General features: G+C 49.6%; 1 protein-coding gene across 6 annotated transcripts in view; it reads left to right on the top strand.

Moving 5' to 3' along the window:
• The first annotated feature begins 445 nt into the window (after positions 1-445).
• Positions 446-11,286, top strand: part of CDK19 (cyclin dependent kinase 19) — a 219,732-nt gene continuing 208,891 nt past the window's right edge. For 3 of the 6 annotated variants that reach the window (XM_059732905.1, XM_059732910.1, XM_059732914.1), the window contains exon 1: positions 1,022-1,112. Coding sequence is in view for 2 of the 6 variants with exons in the window: in XM_059732902.1 (XP_059588885.1) it covers positions 985-1,112 (128 nt within the window). In the remaining 4 variants the exon portion in view is untranslated. Of the gene's footprint in view, positions 1,113-11,286 lie in introns of all 6 variants that reach the window. The other 3 variants (XR_009464037.1, XM_059732902.1, XM_059732897.1) reach the window with 3 other exon arrangements.

The raw sequence follows: 11,286 nt of genomic DNA, 5'->3' as shown, positions 1-11,286 counted from the left end.
AGATAAATAGGGACAACTTGCTGAAACCAGAGTTGCTTGCTCTCAGTCCCCTGGGATACTGCTGGGAGTATGCAGTTTCAGATGGAAGCAAAAACAACTACAGCTTGGCTAGAAGGAGTTGCAAACAATCTGCTGGGCTGTGAAATAGGAGCCACTTTTGTCAGAAGCAGCCAAGGGACAGCTCAGTGGCAGAACAAAGACTAGCCTGAAGGCAGGAATATCGAGGCCATTAAAAAGAGCCTGGGCACCCTCAGGAACAAGGTAAAGAGAAGAAGAAGAAAAAAAAAAAAAGTCACAAGCCCCTCCCCAGTGCAACCTAAGAAATAATGCTGCAGACACCTGGTTTTATGCTTTGGGAAAGGGGGCGGGACTTGCTTTGACCAATCCGAAGCGCCGCTGGAAAGGAGGGCGGGGCCAGGAGGTGAGTGGCAGCTCGGGAGATAAACAAGTTGCCGCGCGAGGCTCTCCACGGCCCCGCGCGCCCAGAGGCTGCAGCGGGGCCCGGCGAGCGAGGAGGGTGGCGGGCGTACGCCAGGGGGTGCGTGGTGAGGGAAGGCTGTGGGGCCGCCGCACCCGCCCCGCCCCGCTCGCTTGGTCGGTCGGTCCCGCCACTGCCCCGCAATGTGAGGAGTCAGCAAGTTTCCCAGCGGCCGCTGAATCTCCGATGGGGGTGGACCGCATTGCGCAGGCGCGGCTCGGCCAGGGCCGGTGTGGGGCACGCTGGGAGTTATAGTCGGCGGGCGGCGCTGCGGGGCCGCGGCGCTGGCAGCGGCACTACGAGTCCCGCAACACCCTGCGCGGGCGGCGCTGCGAGGAGCCCGAGTTGAAGCGGGCGGTGGTGGTGCGGCCCCCTCCCCCGCCCCCTGCAGGGAGCAGCGCGGAAGGCGGGAGTGGCCGAGCGGCGCAGCGATGGTGGCGGGCGGGGGCGCCCGGCGCGGGGGGCGCTGAGCCGGCGCCGCCGCCCGCGCCCCATGGACGGCAGACATGGACTACGAGTTCAAGTCCAAGCTGGCGGCCGAGCGCGAGCGGGTGGAGGACCTCTTCGAGTACGAGGGCTGTAAAGTGGGCAGGGGCACCTACGGACACGTCTACAAGGCCCGGCGCAAGGACGGGTAAGGCCCGCAGCCACGGCCCGGGCCGGGTGGAGGAGCCATCCCCGCCCCCGGCCTTTGGCGCCTCCCCCCGCCCCGTGCGCCCGGCCTCTCCCCGGGGGCCCCGGTGCTAGCGCTGGGAGGGGCTGACATGGCTCACACACACACACACACACACACACACACACACACACACACACACACACGGTCGCATGCACACGTGTACACATGTATGCACAGGCACATGGGCACACAGGCGCATGTATGCACAGGCACACATGTGCAGGTACACATGCACACAGCCAAATCCTGGGGAAAAGTTTTGGGCTATTTAGAAATGTTCCTGGAGCAGAGCAGAGCACTCCCTCTGCCCCCCACTGGCTTTCCCCAGGGGCAAAGGCAGGTGCAGATCCCTTGGCTGGGGCCATATGTGGGCTCAGGACCCAGTCCTGGGTTGGGGGGAGCCTGTGGATATCAGGTGTGGGTGCTTTGTGCCCAGATTTGGGGCCAGTTGGGGCGTTGCTGTGAGCTGCTTGGATCCCTTTTGGTGAGTGTGGCCTCCTGGCTTGGATACCTGTCCGAGGTAGTTAGCTGCATCAGTCTGAAAGCAGGGCAGGTTTGCACCTTTATAGACTATCTAAGATGCATGGGGTACAAGCTTTTGTGGGCTGAAGTTGGCTTTGTCAGATGGATACCTGTCGTTATTCCCAGGCATTTTGCAATCTGTGTAGTGACAGTGGTCCCTGAGTGCCTCTACTGCTCATGCTTGTCAGCCTGGTCCAGGAGATTTCTGAGGAGGTGATGCTGGGAAAAAAATTGGGTGCTGTTGTCATAGGAATATAGGGCTGGAAGGGATGTTGGGAGGTGGTCTCTTGCTTAGCAGGGGATCATCTCTTTCCAAACCACCCCAGAAAAACATTTGTTTAACCTGCGCTTACAAGAAGCATAGTGAAGTAACTTATGTAAGTACTTAAAGTAAAAGGTTTCTACAAGTGTTTGTTTGGAATAAGTGCTGCTTAACACCTTTAATATCAAACAGAGGAAATATCATGCCACTATTCCTCCCCCCCCACCCACACAGTGTCTAGCCTTTTCCTAGGCTTACTTTTACATTGTTACCCTTTAGAGTGGAGAATGTCAAAGTGTGTACCTCAGGCCAGATCTGGCCCATGGAGATGTCTTTCAGCCTGCAGAGCTCTTGGAAGGGCTGGGAATTTGGGGGATCCACTGCCAAATTCAGCCATACAGAGCCCCACTGGGGATGCATGTGCACAACACAGGAGAGACAGATGGGTGCATTAATCCCCATGGTATTTAATGCTGTACCACCAGACATGGGTCTGGATCCACCTATGAGGAGCCTTGCAGTTCAGTCAACAAAGTCTGACACCAAGGAAACATTAAATTATGCTGTAGTTCATAAGTCTGGTAGCTGGAGTGTGTGATTCTAGACTAGCTGGTAAGCAGAGTCAGAGTGATTATATGATACTGCTCTATTTCCCCTGCTACTACAGTAATGGGAAGTTAATGCCCTACCTAGTTGTTACTTTTTATTTTCATATTGCAGTTCTGTGATTAAAACTTCAATATGCTTGTAAATCCCAGGTAGGTGGCTTGCTTTTCTTGCAGAAAGCTAAAAAAAAAATGTAAGCTATTTTCCATATGTCCAAGAACTTTAAATAATTTTGGAAAATCTATAGTAAATTAATATTTGATATATTTTTTCAAATACAAAATTCCATTATTACTGTGTGAAGAAATAACGTGTGGAGCCTGCGCCTCGCTCCGCCTGGCCTATCGGGGTGTTGTCCCTCCCCTCAACTCGCCTGCCATGACTTGGATGTACTCAATTACCTTCAGAGGGGTCTCCAGAGGAGATCTTTATCCTGGGTGGGGCCTCCCGATAGATGGTGTTACTCACGGTTATTGGACGCGGTGATCCACGGGGCTCCGCCTCCCCTACACCCCGTCCACACGCCAGCCACTGGGCGATGTCTTCCAGATGTTGCCAGGCCCAGTATGATGGCCTCTGACCGGTTCCCCGGTTCCCGGTTGTCCTCCCTCCTGCTGAGAGGGGTTTCTCCTTTCTCCTCCCTTATAAATAATACTCCTCTGAACCAGGGGGAGCTGGTGGGTGCTTCCCCCGGTTCCAGCCCCCTCCTGGGGCCTCCGCTGTCTCCCCTTTCCTCCCGTCCGCAGGGCGCTCCCCTGCCTCCTGTGTGTCTGCCGCTTCAGGACGCAGAGAGAGTGCCTCGGCATGCACTCTCTGACCGCCTCTCGCTTGGCTGCTGGCGAAAGGCTTCCAGCTCTTGCCTACACTGCCTGCTTGAGACCCACAGGCGGGGTCCTCGACGCTCCGTGCAAGAGCCGGCAGCACACCTGTACTCTCTCTCCCTGGCTCCCTTTCCTTCCCTGTCCTGCCGGCGTTTTTAAATCTTCCCGCAGCGGCCGCTCCGGCCGCTGGGATTGGCTCAGCTGTTCGCCGCGCGGGGAACAGCTGTTGCCAGAGCCGGCGTAATGGCGGCTCGCGCGGCTGCAGCCGCGGATGCGGCTCTTCCTCCCGCTGCCCCTCTGCCGGTACGTATGCCCTTCTGGGGGCTTGCTCTCGGGGTCTGGGGTCTGTGGGTCCCCTCTCCTCCCCCTCACTCGCCTGTGGGGGCGCTTCGCCGCCATATAACGGTACACAAAATAACGGTGAGCAGCAGTAGCATGTATGTGATATAGTGGTCTTGGGCATTAAAACAATGCATTTTTTTCTTGTGTTGGTAAGCAGTATATTAGCATGTTTTGCAAAATGAAATTGGAGACTGTAAATGCAAGGGCAATAATATTAAGGGTAGATTGAGAGGGTCCAGATACAGGGCTGGGAACTGAAAAATCTGAGTTGTGAGCTGAACTCAAGTCTTCAGTATAAAGTCTAGTTAACCTTAAAAAAGGACTTAAAGTAGTTCCAGGTACTTATAGCTGTCCCCAAGCTCCCCTGGTGACTTTTATGGCTTTTATTGTCACATTTTCATGGCTTTTCTCATTCGTGTTGCCTTACGAAGAATCAGTGAAAGCAAGGTCACCCTCCCCCCTCAGCTAAAGTGTTTTCTGCTCATGTTCCTTTGTTATATAGTAAGCCTGGAAAATACTTCTAAGAGTTAGTTTAAAACTTAAGACAGATGTGTAATTTTCAGTCTTAAGAAAATGTAAAAGCCAATTGTGTCCTTTTAACTCTTATGTCTTCAGTTTATTCATCTGTGAATGAAATTTATTGGTTTAGTTGGAAGCAATAAAGGTAGAAAAGTATTATAAAATACTTGTCTCTAGAAGCCTGATAATTATTTTAAATATGAGTGAGAAATACAGTAAGAGTGAAAAGTAGGAATAATCAAAAACCCACATTAAACACTAAGCAGAGGACCTATATGGTAGAAGGAAAAAGTCCCTAAAATAGTTACCCTTGAGCCTACACTGGGGTATTATTGCCAAAAGCCATTGTACCTTTTTGGACTGCATAGCCAGAGATCTCATGCTTTGAATCATGGAGGTGATCCTTGTTCCTTTCTCTATAGCACTAGCGAATCTGCTACTGTCTTACTTTTGTGCATTTTGGGGCACTTGAGTACAAAGTAGATGAAAGCAAATTAGAAATAATGTGGAGAACAAGTGCAATGGTTAGAGCTAGGGACAGAATTACATATAAATTAGGGGTGTACCATTAGGCATTTCATGGACTGATACCTATCCGATACCTGCTACAGCTGCCATCAGCTGGTAACTCTGGTGTGGTGGAAGGGGAGGGGGGAGGGAAAGGGTATGGGGGGGTAGATTAGTGCCCCCCATGGTGAGGGAGGGGGCAGGGACAGGTGCTGCCCAGCCAGGGTGAGTGCAGGACGGAGGCATGGCTCATGGGGTGGTGACAGCTCCCTTCCTGGGAGGGCAGAGGGGGGGGCATGTGCCTCCAAATCTGTGCAGTGCAGAGCAGGCTGCAGCTGTGGGGATGAAGGGAAGCCAGAGTTGGCTTTTCTTGCTGAAGGCTGTGCTCGGAGTGGACCCCAGCAGCACTGGGAGGAGGCTTCAGTCACCTCAAACTTCACTGCAGCTTTGCTCCCAGACCCATGTCACTGCCTGGCAGAGCCCCAGAAGTGGAATGCTCTACCTCTACCCAAGTGCTGGGAAAAGCTGTGGCTGCAGACACTCTGAGCCCAGCCCCTGGCAAGAAAAGCCCTGTGCAGTGCTGGCTCTAGCTCCTCTCTGCAGCTGCCACCCACCCTGCGCTGCGCAGATCTGGCAGATCCGGGGAAACGCCCCCTCCCCCCACCTTCCCAGCGTGTAAGCAGTAGTGGGAGCCACCCCTATCCCACGAGCTGCGCCTCCATCCCATGCCCTGCCCTGGCTGGGTAGTACCGGCCCCTGACCCCTCCCTCACCGTGGGGGGTGTTGATCTGTGCCCCTGGCACCTCCCTTCCCTTCCCTTTCCCCTTTCCTTCTGACTTACCAGCTGGAGGCATTTATCGTTCAAATTATTGGCCCCATATGGCCGATACAGAAAATTTTCTTCATAGTGGTACCGATCTGATATCGGACCGATAAACCAATTTATGTTAGAGGTTCACCGATACAAGTGATTGGAAACCGGTTCAAATCTGTAACACAACAGAAGTTCAGTGCACTTAAATTACTTTCAAAATGGCGGAAACTGGTTTAAGAAACCAGAATCAGACTTAACTGACTTAAGTTAAATCTGTTTATTGATCTTCTGTCCTGGATCCCTTCCACATTGAAGTAAACTCACACTCCCCCAGCATCCTAGCATCTCTTCCTCAAACCCCCCTCACAGAGTGGGCAGGTTAGCCTTGGCCCAGGCTGTCTGCTCTAGCAGAGCAGGGAGATGTGCTCTAACGCAGGCATACGGCTGCGTGTCCAGAATCAAAAGTGAATGTCTGTTTACTTATTTATTGGTTCAATCTTTGTAGTTTAGACTAACCCACAAAGATTGAATTGATTAAGCCTTGGGCTTTTTGACTGTCTCTGCTTAGCCAATGTGTTTGGAGTGATTTTTATTTCCTTTGTAAGTCACTCTAGAAAGAAATCTTTTGCATCAGTTTTCATGCAAGTTTTCTTAGTGATGGGAGACAAATCTGTACCTGTGTTGGCAATGGAAAACCAGTAGTGATACATGTTTATAATCTATCAATCATCATGGGATTGGAGGCTCATGTAAAGGAAGGCCTCTCTGGCAGCTTGTAGGGATGGTTTCAGTGCATTTGCAAAGCAATTTTGTACAAACTAGAAAAAGGATTTCATTTACATGCTACTTGTAGTCAGTCTTCAATCTCAAGATGCCGTAACAGGTTAGGTGCCTGAGGAGTGCTGTGATGCCTCCTCATCCCTTCTAGGCTCTCCCTGTACCATATTTCTCTGGGTCTTGCTCTGCCTTCTTGCCTGCTGTGTCTTGATGAAACCTTTTGGAAAGGGAGACTTCCCCTAGAGCCTGGCCAGACCATGGTGTGCGCTCTCGCTCGCTCGCTTTTGTGCTCGCTCCCTCTCCCCTCCTGTGGTCATGTCAACCTTGTATGCCTTAAGGGCCTGTTGCGTGGCTCTAATCTGTCCCTGCACCATGCCCCATGCCTCAGGTGTTTTGAATCACCAGTCAGGTGGGACACTTGTCCCTAAGTCTCCAGGTCACCTCAAGCCTTCCTTTCCTTGTTGGGGCTTCCATCTTCTACCCTTCTACTCTGACTGGTCATGTTGTTCTAGGTTTGGCTTCTGGGCCCCAGCCATGCCTCTGCCCAGCTTTGGGCTTCTGGATCCCCTGGTCCCCCACTCAGCCCCTCTCTGGGTGTAGGCCTTGGACATGCTTTCTGCAGGGCCCCAGGCTTGGAACTCAAGCAAGAGGTGTAACCTAAAACAAAGTGTGCGGGCCGGGAGCGGTCCGAGGCCCTCGGGGGCGCGTGGCGGGCTGTGGCCAGCAGCCCTGGCACGCGGGTTGGGGAATGCAGGCCGGCGGACTAGAATTAGGCACGGACGCGTAGCGGTTGATTAAAGATTATTTTACTTACACTGTAGATGGTCGCGGTGCAGGCAGGAAAACTTGCTTGAGTTGCAGTTACAGATAGGAAAGAAGAGCGGACAAGAGTTCTAATCTCGCAAACTTTAGCCCAATCCGGCTGAAGGCTCTAAAACCGTGAGCCCGTCGTGTCAACCAAAGAAAACAACTTGGAGAAGAGCTCTGGATACACTCACGCGAAGTTTGCTAGGCTCCGTGGAACTTGCGCGCAGGGAAGGGGTTCATCGAGGGATCACGCTCGGCGACGGGGAGAGGCCAGAGGTTGATCAGACCCCTATAGCCTTCTTAAGGTACACGCTGGGTCCGTTAGGCTCTGCAGCGCTTAGAGTTCTTCACGAGACGTGAAGTCCTCCTCCTCCAGATGGTTGTGGAGTCCTCCAACTTGGGCGGAAACCGCTCAAGCCTCTTATACGGCTAGCAAGCCAATCGCTAGCCACCACGTGGGAATAATTTAGAACTGGCCAATAGTGGGACACAAATTTGCATGCGGGTGGCGGGAACTCCTTTGCACCGGGGTTTTCTCTTTGCAACTGAGAAATGCACCTTGCAAAGAAAGCTCTTCGTGGCGGGAAGTAATTTAGCGGTGCCGAAGCGCACGCACACAAAATCACACCCTTGGGTTGTGATACAAAGGCCACTTGCCTGATTAGAAGCACTTCTTCTCTGCCCTGGGTCATTGTTCCCAGACCTGCATGGCAGTTTACCCTTATTCCTGGGTCTTTCAGGGGCCCTGCTACAATGGGTTCTATTTCTTGTGGCTCTCAGGACTAGCATCCTGACTGGTGCAGGCAGTGGGCTTATATAGCTCAAGCCTGAGCCCTCTTCTAGTCATGTGACTTCCTCCTGTCAACTGACCTGCCTACAGGCCTGTTTCTTAATGCCTGCTCTGCTAGTTGCCTGTGCCCAAGCTACCAAGACCCTGCCCTTAAAGTCCTCCCCCCCCCCCCCTTCCCCCACCCCGTTTTAGTAACAGCCAGGATTCCCTGTTAGAATGCTCAAGGTATTGAATACCTTGTAATACTGCAAAAAATCCCACAGAGGCCTTTTTACTTTTGGTTCAAAAACTTGCCTTTTAAATTTTATGAAATAGTAAAATATGTTCATGCAGAGCTTGGCAAGCTCTTCAATAAAGTGACTGTAGAAGTAGCTGCATTGCTCTGATCTTGGTGAATGATTTGAACAAAGGTAGATCCTAGACATAGCAATGATTTATTCAGTATCTGAAGAGAGATTATTCTGCATGTTTCTACTGACCTAATCAATGTCTGTAGAAGCTAAGCTTTAATAGAAAAAGGTGCCTAAATGTGCATATCAAAATGATGTTATTTTTAGAAGTGCCAAGCGCTTGCAGCTGCTCCTTATTAAATAATATTTGTGTGATGCTCTAGACACCTGGGAAAACACTCCAATTGTGTTTGATGTCTAAATATGCATTTACATACATTTTTCTAGATGTGGGTGCCTAATTTTTGGTTTAAGTTTTTTAATTTTAATTTAATTAGTTTTTTAATTTTGGTTTAAGTTCTATACCCTTTCTGGGCTGTGAAGCGGACCACTTTGTCTCAGCCAGTGCTTTATTTCAAGTCTATTGCAGACTAAAACCAAAAACTCTGAGAGAGGTAATGCAGATATGGTAATTATTTCAGGTCTGGTGACTATGACTTGAGTGTCAATATTACTAATTCACTGCTTATCATATTAATTCACTAATTCACTGCCTGTCTTCTCAGTAACTGAGATGTTGGGTAGAATTTGCAAAGAATACTTCACCGCTTTTGACCTTTAGTAACAATATCTTCTTTTCCCATGGCTTGCTCCTGGTTCACAATTTATGCAGAGAACATTTTTTTTTCTACTTACACTTAAAAGAATGACTAGAATACTTGAATAAAGTCTTGTGTTGATTTGGTTGCCTCCAATTCCTTATTGAATGCCTTGTAGTTTCTTCATTAGCAATAGTGATATATTGTGAGTCTTCATGAGTCTGATTTTTCTTCTCTACAGGGCAGACAGCTTTTAGGATGAAGTAAAAATTGGAATATTTGGTTTTGTCATGTTTGACTGCAAAGACATTCATTTCACTCTTTAGGAAAGATCAATCTCTAGCCTCTGTCAATGTGAAGATATACAGAATGTTTCTTTCCCTTTCACACGGTTTTGTCTTTGCTACTTTAGGCTGTTGAGGTAATCCTATAGTCTAGAGCAGTTGTGCTTAACCTTCCCCGTCCCCGCCTGTGGGCCAGAATGGGAGTGCCATGTCTGTCTGTGGGCTGGATCCTGCCGGTGGTCTAGATCCAGAACTGGGACCAGCATGATGGCCATGCAGAGAAGGGTTTGGGGGTAGCTGCAACCTGGCCTCATGTGGGGAAAAGGGAGAATGGCTTGGTCTTGCAGGGTGGAAGGGTGTGGCCCAGCCTGAATGCAGCCTGACAGGAAAAAGTGGCATGGTTTGGCCCTGCAGGAGGGAAGTGGGTGTGGCCTGCCCCAAACTGGCCCCATGTGGCAGTGGGGAAGGGGTATAGCCAAGCTTCGTGGGGAAAGGGGGCGTGGCCTGGCCCCAACCTCATCCTTGCCCCATGGGGGGGTGGCCTGCATGCAACTGGAAATGTGGGGCTTGGGTTTGGGGAATTTGTTGTGGGGAGGATGACCATGTTAATGGTCACTGTTCACCTCCTGCCAGACTTCCCACCTCATGGGGAGCCCTGCAGCCCAGATACGATGGCTTTGCTGGCCAGAGGTTGAGCACCCCTCCCTGCTCGAGAGAGAAAATTGTTACTGTTTGGATCATTCAAGAGCACAGTGGACAAATTCAGGACCATATTCAGGACAAATGGGATTCACGAGTCAAAAATGTCTGCTTCATTTTCAACTGCTTTTAACAGAAGTAGCACCCACAAGATTGAAATGGGTGCTGAGAATTTCATACAAATAAAACATTTCTAACTACCACAGTTCTGTGATAGTTTTTGCTTACCTTTACACATGCTTAATGCCTTGCTTGCTTGTTAGTTGTTGTTTAGCAAAGATCTGTTCAATTGTCTGCTATTTATATTAGAACAATTTATAACAAGGCATTTAGCAAATCACAAATGATAGTAGTTATGCTATACTAAATACATAGGCATCAGAGCACTATGCAGAAGTGGGTGAGTTCATTATTTCCATGCTATGGATGGGGCGGCTGTGGTCCAAAGTGGCAGTTTTGCCCAGGATCATACCACAAGTTGGCAGAAGAGCTGGGATGTGGACTCTGAGAATCTTCTAGACATTGTTCTGTGGTCCATGCTGCCTCAGAAAGCTGTCTGCCCTTCTGATATGATAAATATGCATTTCCATTTACATTACCATCATGAAATTGCCTTTTCTTCCTGCATGCAGCTCATTTCTTGAGTTTATAGAGGAAATGTGTGTTAGTGACTTAGCTGCTTTTTTTTTTTTTTTTTTTTAAGGAAAAAAGTCTTTCTTGTCTGAAAATGTGGATACGTTCCCTTTCGTCCCCTTTGACAAGACAGTCAGCACAACAGTAGTTTCTGCTCTGCCATCAAATACCTAATTCTTCTTCAGAACTGGGTGATAGAAGTACCTGGTTTAATGGGTTTAATAACTAACTGCAGGCATGTGGGAAGAAGGAATCTTATTTAATCTTATTTTTTCCCTATATGTATATATGGAGAAATTTTGGAAGATGATGGACAACTTGCAGCTGAAGATGAGGAAGACTCTGTCTGTCTGTCTGTCTGTCTGTCTGTCTGTCTGTCTGTCTGTCTGTCTGTCTGTCTGTGCCAAAAAGTGTTAGAAACTTCCCCTTAACAAGTCAAGACACGGTACCTTTCCTGAAGTGCTTGCAGTGTAATTCAGTCATTGTACAAGTGAAAGCTGTAAGCAGATTCAAGAAGTAGAAGGAAGGGCAAATTCTAAAAGATCATAGAATTTCTTGGGCTATAGCTGTGCAAGGAATACTTTACCCTGGAAACTAGTATACCATACTGGTGAAATGCTCTTGGAATGGATTCACCTCTCTGCATAACTCTCTATGGTAGACACAGCTTTGGTTAGGGAGGATACCTAGTCCCTCTTCTGACTGACGTAGTGACGGAAGCGTGGCCGGGGCTTTGATAATTCATGTGTTTCTTGATCTAT

This window comes from Alligator mississippiensis, chromosome 1, assembly GCF_030867095.1.
Source record: "Alligator mississippiensis isolate rAllMis1 chromosome 1, rAllMis1, whole genome shotgun sequence".
Classification (NCBI taxonomy): Eukaryota; Metazoa; Chordata; order Crocodylia; family Alligatoridae; genus Alligator; species Alligator mississippiensis.
The sequence above is the reverse complement of the archived record's forward strand: the minus strand, read 5'-3'. Positions and strand labels throughout refer to the sequence as shown.